This window comes from Cupressus sempervirens, chromosome 10 (genome assembly GCF_028749045.1).
Source record: "Cupressus sempervirens isolate cs-2001-9-10 chromosome 10, ASM2874904v1, whole genome shotgun sequence".
Classification (NCBI taxonomy): domain Eukaryota; kingdom Viridiplantae; phylum Streptophyta; class Pinopsida; order Cupressales; family Cupressaceae; genus Cupressus; species Cupressus sempervirens.
The window spans coordinates 136,352,861-136,377,805 of NC_143127.1; the positions used below are offsets into that span (position 1 = coordinate 136,352,861).

Consider the following 24,945-nt stretch of genomic DNA (forward strand, 5'->3'; position numbering starts at 1 on the left):
GACTGCTAGGTCCACCTTGTTAGAGGATCTACAAACATATGATGAAGTATGCACTCAATAAAGAGATTTTCATAAGACTGTTAGGTCTACCTTGTTAAAGGATTTTACTAATCCACCTGTTAGAACGAAGTGGTAGCTAATCTCTAATCTACAACATGGTTTGCTAAATGAGATTCTTTTAAGTGTATAAATCACCTTACTATGAAAGATGAATCTTTGTTACTCCTTATACTACTATAGCCTTTGTAATTCATACTTTCTTCTCTTCTTTGATGATCACATTGATTCCATGTATTCTACTCATACATTTGATTTGATATAATACATTACATATATACCAATCTAGTTATACAATTACAAAGTTAGCCATAATACAAGTTTACACAAATATTACATTGACGGCTGAAATGTAGATAGTCAGGTTTTGAAGACTGACTCCGTGAGGTTTTGATACTCAATGTCTATAGTCAATGCTCGATATTGTCATGCACTCAGTGGAAATAGAATCTTAGTCCACATTGATCATTTCCAAGTAGTCTTGAACTTGGTCTGCACTGCTAACTTAGTGAATACTGTGAAACTCATCTTATAAATCGAATAACTTGTTTACCACTATATAGCTTGGTAAACACTATCACATTGAGCTTCATATAAAGTAAGTCACTTCATTAACACTAAGTAGCTCAGGTAACACTCAACTTGTATCGCATCAACTATGAACTCAGTAAGTATTGTACAACTCAATTTGCACTGGTGAACTCAAAATATACTAAGATATTCAGTTTAAACTATTGATCTTCACACTAACTATAACTCCTTGGTAAACATTGGAATTTGTCCAAAGGACTTGGTAGCAATTGTAGAACACTATTAACAATACAATAAGCTCAATAGATACTAACAATTTGAATAAGTGTGTCACTAACGAAAAACTTTACCAATATTTCAAAAATCTTTCCCTTTGGTATTAGTGACAAAAACACTTATTAGCTAAAATTGAGTTCAAAAAGTTCCTTGAATACCTCTATCCATCACCTTATGATTCTAGCTCGGTAGAGTATACTATTTTTAAGATATTTCAAAATTGGTTTTGTAAGATATATTTCTGTACATGGTAAGGCTTATGTATAGTAACTGTACATCTAAATACATTTTCTTTAAATCATTACTTACATTTATCTCACATCTATCTCCCTCATTTCCTTTTCAGCTGATGTATCATTTTTTTCCTCCATAACTCATCATTCCCATATCTTATCTTCTCCTTCTATATCTTTTATGTCTTCTCCCCCTTTTTGACAATAATGCCAACAATTTATTCTATATATTTACATATTAATGAAAAAATGAGACAAAAAGTCTAAATGTACCTTGAGTATTTTAGCCAATGTTTTGTCCCAATTGTCCTGCAAGACCTTACATGTGTGTAGTGAAATCTACACTTTTACAAACAACTCAATCATGTAATTTTATATGGAGAAGTTGTTCACATGGATGAGGGTTTTGGAATGTGCAACATTCTTTTGTAGTGCATCCATGTTGGGAAGAATCATATCTTGGATATCTACCAGTGTAGATCTGATTTTAGCCTCTTCTCTAATCAATTTTGTCTATAAATCTGTCAAAAATTTGATCTTATTGAAATCAGCAGAGCTTGAACTGGGGTCAAGTTGCAACTACTAAGCACTCACCTTGAGGTCTTCATCAATATTGGACAATTTTTCCTTTATTTCCTCAGTAAAATTTAAAACATCACAGAGCGTACCAAAAAGTAATGATACATTCATATAAGAAGATTCTAGAGAACCCAAAATGGTAGAGTTCTACTTGGTATATGACAATCTATTGAGCAATGTGCTCTAACATCTTATTCTCAAAAATTTTCTTTGCCTTCTATAGTAACATGCCATGTCCATCTATATCTTCATTGAACATTTGGACTACTTCTACTAGTTGAAACAAAATTGGTTGTAATGAATCAACCTCAATAGCTACCACCTCTACCAAAATATTCTTGGCATCCCTAATGATTTTAAATTCTTTGTCTCTTTCTTCTCTTAGCCTTTGTTGCTTGGCTTTCGTTTGGAGAAGTTCACCAAATGTTTGCATTTGATTTGGACTAAGTTTGGATATGTCCCAATTTAGGATCACTATAACCTCTTCAAGGTTTCCAACTCCTTCCCTTTTCCTTGGCCAAAAAATTTGTGCTCGATTGAGACTTGGTCTCAACTATCCTAACACTTATTTCTTGTTTACTAGGAACAATAGTAGACATAGTAGGACTAGCTACAAAAAGTTATTCTACACTTATTTTAGAAATACCTATAGAAATATTTGTAGTAGGAGAAATTGATGTATCCAAAATTGATGTGTCCAAATTTGTTGTAGCCAACATGGTAGAATAAGGAAGAGTTAGCAGTTTAGTAGATGAAGTGGAGGTCACTTCAGTCAATGATGTGTTGAGCTAAACTGGTGCAAAGATTGATTGGATGTTCGTGCTTGGAGTGCTAGACATAATCAATCCTACTAAGGTTGTCTCTGTGCATGATGTTATCAGTGCCTTTCTTGGAGAGTGAAGGAGTGAGGCTGATTGCTACAACTATCTTAACTGGATCAGTTTCCTCATCATCTTGTGTTTCTTCTTCGGTAGATTCTTGCTCTTATTCATCTTCACCATCAATGTTATCAAAATGTGTTGTTTCTTCAACATTTTCCTCTTCATCTTTCTCTTATTTATCATTATCATCATCATCTTTCACTTCAATAGCATAATCACTCAGTTTATGAAGAAGATATATATTCTCCTAGGTATTTTTTGCATTCCTTACAACATGCTCAATATCTTTTAGCAGACCCAAACAAGTGTTGAATTTTATAGTTAACTTCCCCTCTTTTTTCTTTAGAGATTCCATAATCTCATTTTCAATTAAGATAAGAATAAGTTGCCTTAGCCTTTTCTCATAGATTTCTTTTATAGTTTACATGGAAATTCCCATCTTGGCTTAATCTTATCCATAAAAACGTTAGGAAGCTAAGAAGTAAGCTAGTCTGGTGAGAATTTCCACTTACTCATTTTGTCTATCACCAAGTATTCAATCTATTTCCATTCTTCCTCAGTCATGGTTTCATATTTTAATGCCTTAAAAATTGTTATACTTTCCCCTTCCTGTAGTTCTTTTAGTCTATCTTGAAAGATGGATGGACTTTTTCTATATATTATACCTCCTCCTTCCTTATCAGCCTTCTTCATTGAGGATATTTTGGTAAACACATCAGTGGATGGCTTGGAAGGCTTGGTAGTGATTACCTTTCCCTTCTTATTCAATGCTTCCTCTTCCTCTAATTCTTCCTCATCCTTTGCTTCTTCTTCCTCACCTTTTCTTTTAGTCAACAAAAGAGTAGAACTAGTTTTCAAATTAGCAATTCTTTTCAAACCTTTATTTATCGCTTGAGGGAGCTTGATCTCTAGTTCTTCCCTGGCTTTGGCTTCATCATATGTACCAAAATATGTAGCCTTGGGATCAATTGGTTCATTTACAAGTGCCTCAATAATATCCTTACTTTCATCTATATTAACCTCATATCCAAAAGGTTTCACCTATGCAATTCTAGGCTTGATGGCCTAAATGTATACCTTATCACTATCTCAATGCTTGGCATCGTCATGCGCTTAGTAGACATAGAAGTTTAGTCCATATTGATCACTTCCAAGTAGTCTTGAACTCGGTCTACACTGGTGACTCAATGAATACTATGAAACTTTTCATATAAACTGAATCACTTGTTTACCATTGTATAGCTTGGTAAACACTATCACCTTGAGCTCAGTATAAAATGAGTCACTTCATCAACACTATTTAGCTCAATTAACACTAGACTCGCATCACATCAACTGCAAACTTGGTAAGCATTGCATAGCTTAGTTCCACTGGTGAACTTGGCATACACTAAGATGCTCAGTATAGACTACTGATCTTCACACTAACTATAACTACTTGTAAACACTGGAATTTATCCAAAGGACTCGATAAAAACTATAGAACTTGGTAACAATTAAAATTCTTGGTTAACACTGTTAACTGTACAATAAGATCGTTAGATACTTACAATTTGAATATATGTTTGTCACTAATAAAAAACATGACTGATATGTCAATAGTATCATGTTGTATTGTAATTATATTATGCTTATTTAGGCACTTTTTATGATAAATAAAAATATGAATTTGATGTTAGATAAAAGTAGAGTTATTGTATTTATAATTTCAAAGAGAAACTACGTAGACTAATCGGATATAGAAGATATCAACATAATGAAAGTTTGTGTTTATCTATCTCATAGATAAGCTTTGTATTGTTATATATGCATGTTTGAGAAGTGGGATCATCCTATATCTCTTTTATATTATAATAAAAACTCTAGAAAGGGATGAGACATTTAACAAGGCCTAGTCCTCTAACAAGGGTGGATACACTATATAGATGTCGTAGACTCCTAATAGGGTCAATATATTTCACAAGATACTTTTGGTTCATAGATCATTTTATTGGTACTATCCCCTCAAGAGTTTTCCCTAGTCAAAAAATAAAGGTGTTACGAGTTTCAATGTGGTGTTATTATGTCCAATTTTTAGGTTGATCATATGTGCAAGTCTAAAGATACTTAATAATATCCAGACTTAGGAAAAAGTTTGTAGAACACTAATTAACCCCCACCCCCAAACCCTCACCCCTCAGTATTTCCTCTATTTATTAGATCTTTGACATCAAATATCACTAATTTAGTGATGTCTTCTACTAGAATTAAGATAAAATTCTTAATTTCAGCTAGAAGATAATATGAAAACCTTTCCAAATTATATTTTAGGGATTTCTAAAATTCATCTCCAAATTCTCAATTTCTCATTCAAAATATTACGCTAGCTCTCTGATCTTTCTTAGTGTGTAAATGATGATGAATTCATTTGATTTCAATCCTTAAATCTTAACAAAATATAATCTACAATAAATGCATATAAGTTTACAACTCAAAAAAATTTCTTCATACTAATTCACATCTTCTCCACTTTAACATTTGTTCATATTAATTTTTGTGAACTTAGTTGTACACTGCATATTATTGTTCCAAGTGACTAGTAACCTTGCATAAATTAATCACACCATCCAAGGGTCTAATAATTTTCTGAGTTGATATCACATGTTTATGCTAAAATGGAGATAGTTCATGCTAATATCAAGGATTTAGTGGTTGGTACTATTTTTATCTTGTCTTTTGATGAATCTTTTGTCCTTTGCATCTGTAGTTTAGTTATTAGTGGTGTTCCTTCTCTTATGTATGTCTTATTACTTCTCTCTACTTTCTCCCTATTCCCATTTTGGTCATTTCTTATATTGACCATGTTCCTCCATGTATTAGTTTTTCTCATAATTTTTTGTCATGGTAGGTGTCTTCATCTTTCTATTGAAACCATTCAATCTGCAAAACATTGTTGTATGGCCTAAGTTATTGCAAATTTCACATTTCACAACTTTGTTTCTATATGTCAAAAGTTGTTGCACTTGTAACATATAAATACAATTGGTAATTATGTTATTCATTCCCAAGGGTCAACTAGCTACATTGTTAGTACATTTAGGCATTATCATAGCTTATCTATGGTCAGGTTTTCTACAATCACTAGATATATGTCACTAAATTGAAAAATTAAGATAGTAACTAGAAACATTTTTAGAATGTTTACCTATGCAATCATTCTTCATGTGTGCATACTAGTTGAATGCAAAACATCCTGCATTTAATTCTCTCCTTTATTCTCTAGGTTGTTCATGTTGATTAGGTACTTCATTGTTTAGATCTACATCTTGACTAGGATTTTCATTCACATGTTCTTGTTCTTCTATAACTCATGATCTTTTACATGATTATCCTTAAACATATTCAATTTTTATCTTATCTTCAATCAATCCTTGTGCCATAATGTGTGCATCAATTTTCTTTTTTCTTGTGTACATCTTCTTAAACTATTGCTTGGTCTATGTAAGATCTCTTTTCACAATGATATTATACTTCTTAGGTTCTACATGATTTAATTTGGTACTCTCAGGTTCAAATGTCACCTTAGTACATTGTAATCTCTCATTTCCATTCTTAGATCTCAAATATGACTTTCTTTTGCTCATCTTTCATCAAACTACTCTTTTATTTTGTGATTTCTGTTTCATGCTTACATTTTTTTCTCTCCTCCATAAGATTTGTAGTCGACTCATCAACCTTGATTTTTTGAGGTGATTCCTTTTTCTTAGATCTATTACTCTTAATCTTATCTTTCAATATTTTAATAAATTTGTGTGCATCTGTAAGCCTAATTTTCAATGCATTCCTTTCATCATTTGCAAAATCTAATTCCTTGAGACCTACTTCAAGATTCTTTTGAAAATATACTAAAACCATAGTGATCTATCTCAAGTTGTTGAACTTCTTCTTAGTAATTGTGATTTGACAATAATTGTTATAAATTAAAGTGTGCTAATATTAATGAAAGGGGTGGGGGTTGGGGTGGTTGGCTGAATCAACTATGAACTTTAAAAAACTTTATCCCTCACTATGGATATCATTTATAAATCTGAAACATCCACATATCAGTAAATTAAAAATTAAAACCATATTTTTTAAATTAGGGAATCCTTAGCCAAGGGAAAATTCTATAGGGGATGGTACCCACAAAATGGTAGACCAATCAAAAGTATCTTACGAAAGATATTGACTCTCTTAAGAGTCTACTATATATATATATATATATATATATATATATATATATATATATATATATATATATATATATATATATATATAGTGTACAAATTTCTTTTTTAAAGGACTAAGAATTTTTAGAAGCCTCAACCCTATTAGGAGTTGTTATTAGAATACAAACTACAAGTTGAGTCCATTATCCAAACAATTATAGACAATTTTGTGCTAGTTATATGGATAGATACAAAACCTTGGCTATGCTAATATCTTCAATATCTTATTTTTCACTGTAGCTCCACACTGAAAAAACTTCATGCAATAGTTTTCTCTACTCTCCTCATCAAATTTGCATCTATATAGTACATACAAGGTGCACATATAAAAATCACATCATTGCAACCCAATTGGGTACTTCGTTTAAACACAAGTTCTTCCTCTATACCATAATCTTAAATTGTCAAACCTAATCGTATTTACGCACTATGAAAAATTCATATTAAGTTCTTCCGTGTAAGAATTAATCTTTAATATGCTGGCCGAACATTGTGGAGAAATTATTTTAACATGGATAAATAATTTCTTAACCAAAAACTTTGGTATTTTCATAATTTTCTCATTCTATGATATTCATCTTGTCACTACATATCTTTCTAAAACATAGCTAAACATTAAGAAAAAAAAAAAATTAGCTGCCCTAACCACATAATCTATAGCATTTATACTACCTATCGCAAAGTCTACATATCTTTTTATGTGTTCTATGAAGCTCATTGAACAAAACTATGCAACTATTTCCTGCTTGCTAGTATTATACTTAGATAATTTTGTACATGTATCCTTCAATAAATCTTATGATCTACTATTTCTAGATAAATTTTTTTATTATATTTCCATTAATAATAACTCTATAACTACCCTTCACCAATTTCCCTATATGGTGTAAAAAATCTTTATAAATGTAAAAGATCTACCAAAAGCACAGTATGGATCTATGAATGTAAATGTACACCAATAAATAGGAAGTTAAACTCCACAATGTAGATCTCCCCATTGATGGCTAACAAAATGTTAAACCCTAAAGAAGAAATTCTTATAAAGGATCCATGTATAGTAAAATGCCTTGAATGCCTCAGGAAAATCCACTTTCTTATGTTCTTGAATGTGTGCTAATACCAAGATATGTTTGAATTTCTACTTGATTTTTTTGGATGTGAATATAAGGCGCTTACACAACCTTTAATACAAATTTTTAGGCATGAAAGCAAAGCAAGTTGTTGGGGTCACTTGATTTTCAAATTTGCAAACTCGAGTCTAAACTACGCCTAGGACCTAATTTCCTTGAGAAATAGGTCCACATAGGTCAAAAATTGCACATATGAAAATGTAAGAAGCATGAAAAAATAGGAGAAACAATTGATTGAGAATAGATCCATCTATATTCCATAAGATAACTAAAGGACAGAAGCCAAGAGGTCTTAAATGATGGGTAGTTCCATTTTAAGAAAGTAAAATAGTTATATGAATCATAAATAATGTTTTATGATTGGATGTTTATAATTACTTTATGAAACAAATTTGTTATCTTGATACAATAGAATTCATATCATTTTATATTAAACGAGGAATACCTATGTCACTTGTTAGGAAATATATTAATATATTAAAAAAATAAATCTAATAATACTTTTCTTTCAGATGCATAGTCAAACTTTTCAACTTTTATGACAGGACACTTAACCCTTTGTTCATCATTGTAAGTCTCTTCTTTCATGGAAACTTTAAGTATGAATTAATTGAAAATAATCTTCCACATAATTTATCCTCGTTTGACATCATCTTGTTCTTAATCCTTCAATATTTTTAATTCCTTAGCTATAATATACATAATCTCTTCTACTGCTTTCCTAAAAATAGTAACCCAAGTGAATGTTGTGTATTCTTGCACTATACATTGAAGCGTGTATATGTAATCACATTCAGAAAAACTCATATCACATCTTTGACAATACCAATTACCATTTCTATCATTGTTCACCTTCTTTTTGCATTGTCTATCTTCAAATTTTAAGGGGCAAGCTGCGTAATAATTTTTTAATATTCCATAAAGTCACTATACGATGGAAGCTAAAAGATCTTAAATGATGGGTGGTTCAATTTTAAGAAAGTAAAATAGTTATATGTATCATAAATATATTTTTATGATTGAATTCATATCATTTTATATTAAACAAAGAATACTAATATCACTTATTAGAAAATATATTAATATATTTAAATATAAAATTTATAAATTCTTTAATCTTCAAGTTTAATTACATATCCATCAATATTATTATGTATTCATATATCTTGTGCCTACAAATAAAGAAATGAAAACTCCTTTAGATTTTCTTTCTCCAAAATATTCATATGAAATAACTTGTAGGATGATCGATTAATGAGTACTTACCATTACATAAACTCGAATGCAATATATTCCTTGTAACATTATGAATACAAATCAACGTCTAATAAACAAAATTGAACATTAATGATAAGATAAAATAAGTTTAATTTGAAGGATGGTTATTCAAACACCTAGTCACCAAATATTGCGTTTCGCGGAATCCTCGTTTAGGCAATTCTCGACCGTTTGGTATCCCAAACCAAAAATCTAATCGCCCGGCTCGTTAACGTGGGAGAGATTTTTATCGTTAACAAGTTTTAGTAGTTCTCAAACGAAAAGGAGAAAACATCCTTTCCTAGATTGCGCATTTAACAATCTTGCATTAGGTAGTTCGCACCTAAATTAAGATTGAGACTCATTTGATGTTTTAGGATTCGGAATGTTTCAATTTAAGGTGGAAATTGTTTCAGCGGCGGTTCCATAGAATGAAACATGCTCATGTATTATTAATCATGTGCAGGTCTCCTCGCTGTTCTAAACCTTCTGAGATTAACCGAGGGACATGGACTGCCGAAGAAGACATAATTCTCAGACAATATGTCTCCATTCATGGAGCTGGGGATTGGATGTCTCTACCCACTAAAGCAGGTAAGCTAAAATAAATCTATTGTTTCCCATATTATTACAAGAAGCTCAACAACTTCTGTTTCTCCAGGTCTGAAGCGGTGTGGAAGGAGTTGCAGAATGAGATGGTTGAATTATCTTCGCCCAGATATCAAGCGAGAAAACATTTCATCCGATGAAGATGACCTCATTCTTCGTTTGCACCGACTTCTTGGCAATAGGTACGATATAAAAGTTTCGTCCTTATAATCTGTCTTCCATGTAGATATTACCGTCGGACCACAACTACGTATTAGTGATGGAGAGGGATCTCATTCAGATATAGTCGTTACACCAACACTCCTAATTATGATGGATCTGGATATAACAGCCAGTATCATGTGAGATTTGCGCCCACTACATATCATGTTGATAATCCAAACCTATACAGACCAAGCGTCCAAGGACTTGAAGGACTCCACATAACCTACGCTCTGATACCATGTAGATTTTGTTATCACACTGAAAGAAGCACATACTAGTGGTGCAGAGAGATCTCATCAATGATATAGTGCCACACCAACCAGGACTCTATAGGATGACATCATAGGATAGTAAAGTAGTACAATAATTAGGCTCTTGGTTTATAGTTAAGGGCCTGTTCGGCAACAGGAATACAAGTGGAATAGGCAAATGTAAATTCTTAAAATTTTGAATTCTTCATTTGGATGTAACAAATCGAAATTGGAATACGAACCAAAATAAGAATATGTATTTCAATTTTGACCTAAAAATGGGGTTTTGCAATTCCGCCAAAATAGGTGTCATTGGAATACGTATTCCTATTCCACTTTTATTTATTTTAAAAAACATATATTTTGGAGTCCGCAAATTCCCATCAAATATTGGCTGAACCAAACAGAGAACAGGAATATTTAGCCCCATTTTCTATTTCAGAATACGTATTCCAGAATAGCTATTCCTATTCCTTACCATCTTTTTTCCCCAAGCTTAATTATTCTCTTAGTGTGTGATGTTTAAGGGTAGTCATTATCATAAGATCTGAAATATCAATAGAGGTAACTGACTCAAAAACATGTCAACTTGTACATATCTTTTCAAAACTAATACAATAATTTTTCAGAAAAAACATTGTGCAAGGATTTATATAGAGCTCTGTTTGTGGTATATTGAATTGCAGTTTGCTCACTAGTGTTTAATTAGGGGGTTTAATGTGAAGTGCAGATGGTCTCTGATAGCTGGACAGCTTCCTGGTCGGACGGACAATGAAATAAAGAACCACTGGACAACACGTCTTGGAAAGAAGAGTCTTCCAAAGAGAAACACTCTTTCAGAGCCCACCACACAATCAAAACTTAATACTGATGTAGATGGAGATAGTGATATCCACATGCATTATCCTCCCATCAGGGCAACGCCCGTAAGATTATCAGATAACCATGTTTTACCACTAGTTGAGAAAAATAATTCTCTATCCATGCAAACTATTTGTCAACCTTCTCCACCTTGCTTGCCCAATTTAACCGACCCGCCTTTGCTAGCTGAAGAGAATTCATTGCATTCCTATCAACTGCAATCTGTGGAATCTAATCTGCACACATGCCCATGCTATTCTCCGGAAGATTTTGACTTGGAGGGATTCTTAGCAGTGCCTTGTAATAACTTGGAAGGAGAAGAATGGCTTCATGGACTCGAGAAGAGGTTTAAAGTCGCTGATTTCCAAGGAGTGGAAGAAATGGATGATTGGATGGACGAGTTGGAGTATTTTTAGAATACCGCAGATCTTATCCCATGTTACAGTGAAAAATTAATAGAGCTACTATTGATCTAGAGGTGTATCCTCAATTCTCAAATATTATAAAACTGCTTTTAAGTTTCGTGTTACTCAATTCTCTGCCTTTCATTCTAAAATAATGTGTGTGTTTTTCTTATAGATTTTTTTTATTTTATAGATTCTAGAATTATTTTTGTGTGTGTTTTTTATAGTTTTGCTATCTTACGTTATTGGTTTCCTAAGCTATGTGGTTTGTGATAGAATTTTTAGCATAATTTAGACATTATTATTATCTATTTTTGAGTATGATAATTATTTTATTATTATGTAATATTATAATACAAGAGTGATTTCAAGTAAAAAAATTTATTTTAAATTATATAATTTTTATTTATTTTAAGAGTTATATCGTTATTTCTAAATCTAAATTTAAATCAAAATAAGAATAGCATGCATTCATGTATGTAATCTTATTTTATCTATTTTAGAATAACTGAGAGCGGGTGGGGGGGGGGGGGGGGGGGGATGTGTGGGGGTGGGTTGAATCAGTTATTCAAGGTCCAGATACCGCTTTCAAACTTTTCACTAAGTGTGGTGAATCCATTCAATCATATTAAGGAATCCATTCATTCATGCATGGTAACTTGTGAAACTTAACTATAAAGAAACATATTAAAACCATTCACACATGTAACATCTAGTTTTTATATTAAAATCAAAAATTTATTTCCCTATTTCTAATTTCTAATCACTGAAAACTAATCTATTGTTAATTTGTATTTATTTTTGTACATTTGTTACATTCAATAATATATTATTCTTTATACAAATCAACAAAATTCTATTACTATTATCAAATAGATGGATGAAAAATGGTTTAACAATTGATTCAGTATTTCGACACCCTTCAAGAAGTTAAACAAACATGGATGAACCACTCACTTGTCTTTAGAAGTAATTTATCTCAAGGACAAAGCAAACAACTTTATGTTGCTCATTTGTAAGTAAAGATAATGTGAATAATATATAAGGATATATTTATCTTCTCTCTAATTCAAAATGGCATTTGATTAAATCTATGCTACTCATCATTGTCAATATTAAATATTGTGTTACAAGCCATAATAACTCAGTCATAATAACTCAAGGAGAAAATAACCAAAGGTCATAATAACCCAAGCCAAAATAAACCATTGTCAAAATAATCCATGGGCAAAATAACCTAAGGTAAAAATAGCCCATGGACATAATTGTATATTTAATTTGTATGATATCGTTTGTTGATGTTTAAGCATTTAGTGGAAGTGCTTCTATTTTTTAATGTAAAGACCTTATAATTATGCAACATACTATGGTAAAACTTCATATTATTGAGCATAAAATGATAATATTAAAAATTAGAAACAAGATCAATTCATTATTGTTGGAAATATAGTGGGAAACGAAGATAATGAGGGGGTGTGGGGGGTGAATCGGGGTCTATAAAAGTTTTACCACATTCAAACATAAACCACACTAAACTTGTTTCACCACATACACCTCATTAACCTTATTCATGCATCATCATCTATCAAATCTAACATCTAATAGCATAAATAAAACACATAAGAAACAAATCAAAACATGACACAATATTTGGTAATGCAGAACCCTTCAAGATGAAGGTAAAATTATGGTGGGGGTGACACCCTTAAAATCTACACTACTATAGAAATAAAGTGTTTCTTTTAGGGCTACAAAGTTTGATCGCTTCATCTGATCTACCTTATGAGAGGTCTTCTCTATTAAAAGCTTACAAGACTATTAAGTCTACCTTGATTAAATAATTTAAACAACTCAATTAAATGAGTACTCTATTAAGAGATTTGCATAGGCCTATTAGAACCATTCTCTTGAGAGATTCGCCCTGATACACTTATTCAAGTGTAATAGTACCTTGATCCTTTGGTTTGTACTTGAATGTAGATGACAAATCTTCTCTTTTCAATTGTGTAATCACCTCTCTATGATTGATCTTCAATAACTGCTCTCTACATTCCTTGGTCACCTTACTTCACAATTTGCTAATTCACCCTGAGCTTCACACATATGCAATCCTTCAAGTCTTAACAACAAAATTATGTCTTGGAATGGTTCTTAAATAGCCATCTTAGAAATTTTTAGATCTCAAGAAATGATGCAGATTCAACCTTTTTCCACTTAGTTCTTCCAATTTTATCATAGGTTGATATCATGCATAGGGATTAATTATACATAATTATATACATGATTACTATTATAAATATAAGAGGAGTAACTAAGACAAGATGGGTGAATTAGTTACGATAATGTTGGTTAACAGTTTGTTCAACTATTAGATTTCATAAGCTCTACTATTTGATACCCAATGTTTGGAGAAATAAATGAATGTTTACCAACAAATGGGTTAGTGTATGTATCCTATCATTGTTCTCTAAATTTATTAGGTACAAGTCCTTATGATTCTTGCAATAATATGCAATGAATATGTCTTTATGTGATCAAAAAATCTAGATATTATAAGCTCTTAACCTAAGAGCAGTAGAGGATAACCAAATTGTTTGTAGGCACAAACAATTCTAGCAAGAAGTATATCAATAACCTATCAAACTTAATGGAATGATTGCAGTATATTATCTTGATATCCTCCAACTTCCAATTCTATTCTAAATGCATTTACCCATCTATATGCAGAATTTGGAAAGAAATGAATTATTCATATGAAGGCAAGTGGAATTTCTTTATCTATTATCCTTGAATGAAATGAAATTCAACAAGTGTCTAATAGATTCACAAACATTCTCCTTCAACTTCCAATGGATTATCTAACATATATGAAACTATCAGGAGAAGAAGAAAATATTTATGAAACATCAAATGGAATTATTGAACTGCAAATAAATAAATAAAAGTGGAATCCATCTTATTATTTATAGGATCATACACAATTGTCTTTCAACTCTAAGTGCAAAACTATCTAATGCATGGACCACAAAACACGAAAATAAAATACTATAAATGGAATTAAAAAACCTTTCACTCTCAATTGCTAACCTTTTTTTTATGTCCAATGAGATTACATTTATAGTTCTCTATCACTTCTTAATTCTGGCAGACCAACAATCACAAATAGAAAAAAAAATAAGGATAAAACATGATGTCACCTAATAATCTGACCAAATGGCATATTCTCCATCCATTATTCTAGATTAGAGATATTCCTCAAAAAATTGCATGAATTTTTATTTTCTTGAGATCTTAGAAATACCCATGAAAAATCATTTTTTCTTTTATTCTCTACTATTTTGTGCCAAACAGTTTATTTTGTATTCCAACATTCACTGTATTTTCAAATTTTGACCTTCAATCTTAAATCAATGATCCTAATTTAAATTTTGATAATTTCACTTATAATTTCTACTGCGGGTGCACTGAGTACAATGTCTTTCTATCACTTTCTTAGCACTATGACAATTATCAAGACAACTTTTTATAGCGAGATGGAAATGGATGTAGATCTTCCTTTAATACAATCGTGCTAATAAAATGATGTTAAGTCTATTTGATTTTTGGTGTAGATCCCTCTTTCCAACAAAGAAGATCATGGTAGAGAGATGGTAGTAGTTTATTGGCTACAAGATCTGACATAGTCTTTCATGGTACGTTGTGATTATTCTAGACCCATCCGAACACATGTTGTCACATTACTTTGTCACTTAAATTATCAAATGAGAATATTTAAATATTGACATTATGATTTCTATAGATCTTTCTTGATCTGAAAGCTAAAGGCATCTAACTTTCTTTTAATATTAAAAAGGAATCCGATCTGACAACTAAGCACAACTAGCCAATAGCAAGTGTTCTGTCATTCAATTGACTTTTAAACTCTACAACATATACACACATATTAAATTTTAACCATTGATTTTGCTTCAAAAAGATTCATAGCACCTTTTACTTGTTTTCTTCACCATTTTTGCATTTTTAAGTATTCCTTCTATATTGAATTTAGGTAAACTTGATTCTGAACTATTCTCACAATCTACATATCAATCTTTAACTGTAGTCTTCAATGTTCTCAACTCCATTTGCTCTATATATACTTATGAAAATGTATCCTTCTCTAGATATAGATCTTTGACTATGGAGTTAGAAATGTTCAAAGATGAAGAAATGCTTCTCAACTTGAATCTTTGTCTTAGACATGATTAGAAGCAAGGAATTATGAATCATTAGAAACATTCAGACCTTCTTCTCATCAGGAAAATGCACCACAAAACCCTTACAAAACCTAATCACCTAGTCAAGAATTAATGTGTAGCTCATATGATTCCTGCACTAGGTTATCCCAAAGGGAAGATGAGAAGAAAGGCCATACTATGGGCAATCTATACTCAGACTCAATATATTAACACTTGACTTAAATTATATTAGTGTAAATAAGTATTTACTATTGACACTTTACTTAAGTTTACTCAGGATAATGCATATTTAAATTAGTTGTCACGTAGACACCTAGGAGTTTGCATATTCATATGAGTTTTCATGCAGACAACATAGTAGTTTGCACTCCAATTGAGCACATGTTGTCTACTACATCTCTTTATGAGATACAACTTTATATTCTTGTCCTCTCATTGTTGTACATACAATCATCCATAGTGGAGCATAATCCACTCTTGGTGGACATGTGCTTAGTTGTTATGCTTATCTCCTTTTTGACTCCTAGTTATATCAGTTGCCTTAATATAGAAGACACTTCTATAATGTATTCATCCAATTATTTGATATCCAATCATCTAATATCCATTATCATTTTGATCATTATTGAAATTCTCATTTGATCATTATTTGTCTCTCTTGTTCTATCTACTAAGCTTCTTGATCTTGGCATTGAATTATTTCCTTAGAAAAATTCTGTAGGGCCCATTTATCGTTGCACCAAAAGCCATGACTGTTAGTGAACATGGAACACCACATAATTAACCACCTGTGGGTAGGGGAGCACATTGTATCACCCAAAAATCTCCCCCTCGACGTGCATACCAAGTTCTTACGAGGGTCGGGAAGGCACCGGGGAGATTTGAACCCATGACCAGGCCAAAACCAAGCTCTGATACCAATTGTAGGCCCATTTTCCGTTGCACCAGAAGCCATGACTGTTAGTGAACATAGAACACCACATAATTAACCACTTGTGGGCAAGGTAGCGCGTCGCATCACCCAACAAATTCTTACATGGTATCAGAGCCACAGGAGTTTCATTGCATAGCCATTAGGGAGATTTTTGTGGCAGGTTAAGATTGGAGCTTGCTAGTGTAAATCAGATATTGGTATCACATGCAGAAGGTCAAAAATCCCCCAAATCAACTTTTTTGGGATCAAAATCAGACATCTAAGGTGAAATCTAGAGTCATTTGATTTTTTGTGGTGTGATAGTGGTGATTTAGGAAAAATAATTATAGAGGTGATTTTGAAACAACTATATCTCCCTCATACGAACTCCTTTTTTTAAGTAATTTTTTTTTGGGGTAGAATTTCATGATCTACACCTTGGTGCAAGTTGTTTGTGATCTCTATTCCTAATTTTTTAGGAAAATTGCCAATTCTAATTTTTACAACTTCAAAGGCTTCATTTGGGCTCATATGGACACATATTCACGTGCTCTTTTTTTGAAAGTGCATAATTTTTGTCAAATTTCCAAATTTGGTATTAGTTTGTAGTAATTTTTGTACTGATTACATAAAATATTCTAAAGTGGGTAGGATCATAACCCCTAGCATAGCTCTTAAGTACTCAAAAGTATCTTTAGGAAAAGGCTTTGTAAAGATATCTATAATCTGATCTTTCATACTTACATCTAGTCCAACCTTAGTTCTTTCTCTACTGCCTTTTCTCTCAAAACATGATACTTTGTGGATACTTGCTTTGTCTTCGAATGCAATACTATATTCTTGTACATATAAACTATACTCGTGTTATCATAGTAAATGATAACATGTTCTATAAATTCAATCCCAATGTCCTTCAACATTTGTTTCATCCACATAACTTGATTGTAGTATTTTTTTGCTACAACATACTCTACACCAATTGTACTCTTCGATATATAATCTTGTTTCTTTCTCAACCAAGAAACCAAAATTCCTCCAAGAAAGAATGCTCCACCGCTAGTGATCTTTCTGTCATCCATATTGAATGCCCAATCTTCCTCAATATATGCACATAAAATAAAATCACTTGATCTATTATACCAAATTCCATAATTAGATGTACCCTTCAAATATCTGAATATCCTTTTTACTGCTGCATAATGATACTCTTTTGGATCATTTTGGAATCTTACTAGAATCCCAACTATTTTTTTTATATATGGTCTCGTGTGAGTCAGATATTACAATCCTCCAATCAGAGACCTATACTTCTTCTACTCAACTGTAGGTGTTTCATCTTTGCTACATAAATTGTGACCAATTATCATGGGTCTACCAACAGGTTTGTAACTTTCCAAACCAAATCTTTTCAAAAAATCTTTCAGATACTTAGTTTGTGAAATAAATATCTCATCTTTGTTTTTCACAATTTGCAATCCTAGGAATAAATTCATTTATTCTATTATGCTTATTTCAAATACGTTTTTCATCTCTTCAACAAACTTATCACTTTCTTCATCATTTTCTCCAAATATTATGTCAACCAAAAATATAAGAATGACAAATAGACCATCACCAATTTTCCTCACATAAAAATTACCATCTAATGTACCTTTGATAAATACATGTCCAACCTTGCATACCATGTTCTAGATGCTTGCTTCAAACCATACAATACTTTATTTAGTTTTCATATAAAATTGTTATCTTTTGTTAGAGGGAATCCATTAGGTTGCTCAAAGTAGACTTCTTCTTCAAGCTCTCTAGAAATTTTGTTTTTGACATCCATCCGATAAACTTTTAAATTCTTTCTGACTGCATAAGCCAAGAAAATCCTTACTACTTCCATTCTTTCCACATGTGCATATTTTTCTTCATTATCTATGTCATAATGCTATGAGTAACCTTTGCACACAAGTCTAGCCTTGTTTGTCACAACCTCTCCTTGCTAATTCATCTTATTTTTGAATACCCACTTGGTTCCTATAACATTTTTCTCTTTAGGTCTACAAACTAATTCCAATGTCTCATTCTTCACAATCTGATCTAGTTCTTCTTTCATAACTTGCATCCTGTGATCATCCATACATGCCTCATCTGCACTCTTCGCTTCCACCTGAGAAATTAAATGCAATTCCTCACTCACTCTGTTCCTTGTCATCACACCTTTATCCTTGCTCTCAATTAGGTACTCTAGAGGGTGATTTCATTTCATGTTTCTACTAGAAGTAGGAGTTGACATCTCAACTTTGATCTCTTCTCTAGGTTCAGATCTCTGAAACAATATTATTCTAAAAAAGAACATTAGCATTCTGTCAAAAAATTCTAGAATTACCCTCTTCTTCATCAAAATCATAATCTACCATCTTCTCTTTAGTACCAAACTTTTCATCAATCCTCACATTTGTGAACTCAAACATTTTCTTAGTTCTATAGTTGAAATATCTATATGTTTTTCTTTTCAATGAGTATCCAAGAACATACCTTCATCACTTCTAGGATAAAAATTACCAATATCATCATCTCTCTTTATGTAACACTTACTTCCCGATATTTTGAAATACTTGACTGATGGTGAATGATCAAACCATACCTCATAGGGTGTCTTTCTCATACCTTTTTAGATCTATACTCTTTTCAGAGTATATACTAATGCGTTAACTACTTCTCTCCAAAATGTATTTGAGACATTATTCTCAAATAACATCACTCTTGCTACTTCTGCTATTGACTTGTTCCTTCTTTCAGCAATCCTATTCTATTCAGGTGTTCTAGTTGAAGATAACTATCTTTTGATTTCATTCTCTTCATAGAACATGTTGTACTCACTAGAAGTGAACTCTCCTCCTCTATTTGATCTTAAACATTCCATCTTGACACCAGAGTCATTTTCAACTCTATTCTTAAGTATCTCAAATTTCTCAAAAGCTTTAGACTTCTCTTTAAGAAATGCTACCCACATCATCCTAGTAAAATCATCAACAAAAATCAAAAAGTACCTTCTCCATAGAATCCTCTAGTTCTTGTAGGACCACTTAGATCTATGTGAACAATCTCCAATTTCACTATAGTAAAGAATTTATTCCTAGGAAAAGACACTTTCCTCTACTTAGCAAAAATACATTCCTTGCAAATAACATTATTAGGTTAAATAATCTTAGATAGATCTCTAACTGCAAATGTGCCACTAACTTTCACAATATTATCAAAGTTTATATGGCAAAAACCTTATATGCCATTTAACTAACTTTTATCAACCTTAGCAACCAAATATATAATTTCATTAGGATTCAACTAGAATACATTACCTCTAGATTTGGTTCCAACACCAATCAACTTAACATCTTTTTCTTTGATAAGGATAGTCTTCTTTGTGAATTGCAATAGATATTCTTTGTCTACCAACTATCTAACACTTCAAAAATTATGTTTCCAACCATCAATAAAGTAAACATCATCAATGTTACTTTTACCATCAAGAGTAATAGATCCAATACCTTTAATATGATAGGCTACATTGTTACCAACTCTAACAATACCTCTACCATGATTTCAAAACTTGAAAATTTTGTTCATATCGCTAGTCATATGATGTAAACATCTACTATCAATTACCCAATCTAATTTCTTATGAACTTGGGTAACTAGAGCTCTCTCTTCTCCCGTTTAGGACATTTAGATGCATAATGACCATATTCATCACAAGTCCAACACTTAAATATTTTCTTTTCATCTTTCTCTCATCTTACTAGAAGGGCTATTCCCTTTTCAATCTTCTTATCTTCTTCAAATCTGCTACTACTAGCGAAGTCTCCTCTTGCACTTGTACTCCTTGATAGATTAGATCAAATTTTCATAGCACTAAAAGATGTCTCAACCCTCGCTAATTCTCCAAACTATCTCATTTCTACTTGTACAGATTCTAATCTTGCAAGAAATATTTCCTTTATGAAATCTTTGGCATAGGGCATTACTATTTGAATCATCTAAATTGTTTTCTTGAATGGTGGTGATAAACTTTTCAAGATCTTCCATATATCCTCATCTTCTTGTTTAGTTCCACCAATAGATTAAATACCTACAACAATTTTTGATATTCTACTAACATAATTTCTTATGTATTCATCTTCCATCATCTTAGCATCTTGAAATGTGCAAATCTAATTTTTCAATCTCATCCTTTTTTCATCAGCATCACCTTCAAAATTAACTTCTAATGCTTTCCAAATTTCATGAGAAGTTTGTAATGTCTTTACCTAATTGTATTCATTCATTGGAAGAGCAAATAGCAGGGATTTTTTGGCTCTCATGTTACACATGAATAGATCTCTATGTGCTTCACTACATTCTTCAAACTTTCCTTCTTCCACAATTGTGTTCTCACTCTTTGCCAATATTCAATATCTTAGATCCATGCACAAAAAATGGGTCTTCATCTTTTCCTTCTAACTATGACAGTTGGCTCCATCAAATCTTAGACTATCCTTCCTAAACATATTTTCCATTGATCTCCCAAAGCTATTAAGCCTTATCTCCAAGGACCAAACACTCTGACTATCATTTCAAACATGAACCTTAAAGAAATTTAAACATGTGAGTAATATAAACTAAAACCATAATAAAATACTCATACATAGTTAACACCATATATGTTAACTGGGGAAACCATTGACAAAGGGAAAACCCCAATGGGGATGATACCACATGATGGTGGTACTAATATAAACATTCCTTGTAAGAGGATAGACCCTATTAGGAGTCTGTTGCAACATTTAGTACATTAGCGTCCCTGTTAGGAGACTTTAAATCCCTTTTAGGAGATTCCAAACCTATTAGGAGTTGTGCGAACCCTATTAAGAGCCGTGGACAAAAACTAGACTCAATACCCAAATAGCTTCAAGGTTAAGATAAAAGAACCCACTGTCCAAATAATATTTATATTATTCCTTCTAGAATAATAGAAATGAAATGTACTTCTTCCTCTATCTCTATCCTATCAATGGAAGTTCCACTCCTTTAGATTTTGTAACCAGATCTCATAATTTGCATCCAGTGATCCCTTGGATCACTTACATGCATTTAGTAAGCATTTTGCTCCTTCTCACACTATGCACTAATACTTCACATTCCACTTGATCCTCCACATCAAAACTCATTAAAAATAAGGAAAAAAACTTTCTTTTATACCTTATCTTCATAATAATTCCTTGATTTGGCCTTAAGGCTTTCCAAATTAATTAAAATAAGATAATTAATTAATTCACAATTATAATAACACTGTCAGCTCATAGTCCATACAAAACTTCATACATGTGAAACCACATCATGCACACACATTGGCATAACCATATGACTATCCTCTATCATTGTGTGACTACGCATATCTTCATTAAATTTTAGATGAAAGATATCAATAGATCATTAGAACATTCTTGTCCAGTGCTTTGTTTCTACACTTCTAGTAAAACAAGTGTAACTTCCATACAACATCGAATAAGACTTAGTCCTCTTAACCACATCATCAAGACAAACTCAAGAACATGTCCTCCATTGTGCATTATCTAAAAATTTCTCAACCTCTCACATCTTAAGATTATTGACTTCTATTGTTCTAGTCTTAAGAAAATTACTACTATGTTGACATCAATGACAAATACAATCATGAATATAACATATCAATAATTTCTAATGTTGAAGATACTCACCAAATGTAGCATCATCAGCATTCATGCTAACACTTATATATCTCTCTTTGATAATAATTCCAAAGACTTGAAATCTCTATATGTAGATATAATCAATTCATATTCTCCCTCTATCACCTTTCTTGTGCTTCTAAATCTTCTAATTTAGCTCCTTCATTACTTTAGGCAACTCTTAAAGTAATATTCACTCCATCAAGCTATAAGATACTGCATTAAGCTTAGTTGATGCAGGGCACTACTTATTCTTCTTAAATAGCTTTGGATACACGTATCACCCATAGTTTAGCTCTAAGATATTCATGAACATCCTTAGAAAAATATTTTGTGAAGATATTAACTATTTGGTCTTTTGTCTTCACATATTCCATCCTCACTTCTTTTTCTTGAAATAATTCTCTCAAGTAATGATACTTTATTGTAATTTTCTTAGTCTTTGTGTGCATCATAGGATTCTTTGATATATTTATAGAACTTGTATTATCACAATAAAGTACCATGGGTTCAATGATTTCCTCCTTGATACCTTTGAGTAGATGTTTCATCCATACAATATTCATACAATTTACTATAGCAGCCACATCTTCAGCTTTGACAATACATTGAGATATGCAATTTTTTTTTATAGTCATGGTAACCAACCTCTTTCCTAAGAAAATGCTCCACAGCTTATGCTTTTTCTATTATCAATGTTTCTAGCCCAATCAACATCTATGTAGGCTCTCAACTCAAAAGATTCATTTTTCCTGAAGTATAGACCATAGTCTTTTGTTCCTTTGAGATATCTCATAATTCTCTTAATGACCATCAAATAATTCTCCTTAGGATTAGTAGAGAATATTGCAACAATCTCAATAGATAATGCAATGTCAAGTCTACTATGTACTAAATATTGCAATCTGCCAATCATAGACCTATACAATGTTTGATACACATCAATTGAATCATCATTCTTTGAAAACTTGTGTCCTATCACCATAGGTTTTCTAACTAGTTTAGAATCTTCCAATTAAAAAAAATTCAATATTTCCTTCACATACTTAGACTAAGTGATGTGTATACCATATTTCATCTGATATACTTGCAAACCAAGAAAGAACTTGATCTCTCCAAACATAGACATCTCAAATTCTTTCTTCATTTCATTTGTAAATGCCTTAGATAATGGATCTTGACATCCAAATATGATATCATCAACAAATACGATAATGTACTTGTCACCTTTGTAGATTTTCACATCAATTGGTCTGCACACGTCAGTATTAATAATCTTAAGAATTTCTTTATAGGTGTGAGTCTTATTTTTGAAACTAGATTTTTTGATCTTTCCTAACTAACATTATTTGAAAATTGCATTGTCAGGTTTCTTCAATTTAGGCACACCCCTAACTCTTTTCGTGATACTGATATTGACTAAGTTATTAAACTTAACATGAAATACCCTCTTGTGCCATAACCACAAATCATCAAATTCTATAAAAAGACAATTAGTAGCATTCATATCAAGATACAATAGATTACATCTAGTCTAATCACCTTCCCAATTAATTTCCCACTAGTGTCATATATATTTTCTATCTTGTTCTCAAACTTAACTTTGCAACCTAAACTATTTAGTTGTGATACACTCAACAAATTATAGTTAAGTCCTTAAATATAATAAGCATTATCATACATTATCATTTCTATGATTTTGATAGATCCTTTTCCTTTTATTAGACAGGGTGCATCATTAACAAACGTTGCACTATTTCCATCATAATTATTCAAGGTAATGAATTTACTTCCATCTCCAGTCACATGATGTGAACACCCCCTATTAATGATCCATCTATCACTCTTGTTCACACAAGACACTAGTGTAGTTGCCTCATCCTAATCAAAATCATCTTTCATTGAATCATACACCACTTCATCATAATGATCATCTGAGCCATCTTTGGTTTCCTCTTTTGCAATGTAGCGAGTGATGGGGAGCTTCTTCACTCTTAGAGCTTTCTTTCTCTTCCAGGACTACTCCTAGCCTACTTAGGCTTACTATTCCAAACCCCATCCTAGAGGATGCCTTTCCAATCCCCTTTCCCCAAGAAACTCACCCAACAATTTAGTTTTCCATCCTCTCCCTTCAGTTCACCAACTATGCACTATTTGAACTAGAATCCCAAAACTTCACCAAGTGCACCTAAAACTTAAAAGACCAAAATCAAGCTTGAATCACCATTATGAGGTTCTTGACATATTTTCTACCATTCTACATTATTCTTGTGAGATTCACACTCCCACAACTCCAAATTACCCTCTTTATCCTTGTGGCCCTAAGAGCCCCTATTAGTCCTCCTAAAAATTAGGAACAAGCTATAACTCCAAAAAAATCTTAACAAGGCCACTTGGTGTCTTTAGAACTATTATTCCCTATTACCTAAACTTGAAGATTTCTCAGGTCTTAGGCCTTTGGGATGGTCATATAGTATGGCTTTAGAAAACCCTCATTTTAAGGGTTTCAAAGGAAATGACAAAGAATCTTTCACTAGAC

The 24,945-nt window shown here is 32.0% G+C and overlaps 1 protein-coding gene across 1 annotated transcript; it reads left to right on the forward strand.

The window, feature by feature from the left end:
- Positions 1-9,649: 9,649 nt before the first annotated feature.
- Positions 9,650-11,532, forward strand: LOC149532981 (transcription factor MYB3-like). The gene is made up of 3 exons (XM_089805787.1): positions 9,650-9,785; positions 9,853-9,982; positions 10,986-11,532. Exons 1-3 carry the CDS (start codon positions 9,650-9,652, stop codon positions 11,530-11,532), a joined length of 813 nt encoding a protein of 270 aa, XP_089661913.1.
- Positions 11,533-24,945: the final 13,413 nt, after the last annotated feature.

Bases quoted from the DNA above. Each gene is read 5' to 3' on its own strand.
- LOC149532981 (XM_089805787.1), top strand. From the start codon at position 9,650: ATGTGCAGGTCTCCTCGCTGTTCTAAACCTTCTGAGATTAACCGAGGG. The intron at 9,786-9,852 runs GTAAGCTAAAAT...CTGTTTCTCCAG, and splicing joins GTCTCTACCCACTAAAGCAG to GTCTGAAGCGGTGTGGAAGG. The intron at 9,983-10,985 runs GTACGATATAAA...TGTGAAGTGCAG, and splicing joins CACCGACTTCTTGGCAATAG to ATGGTCTCTGATAGCTGGAC.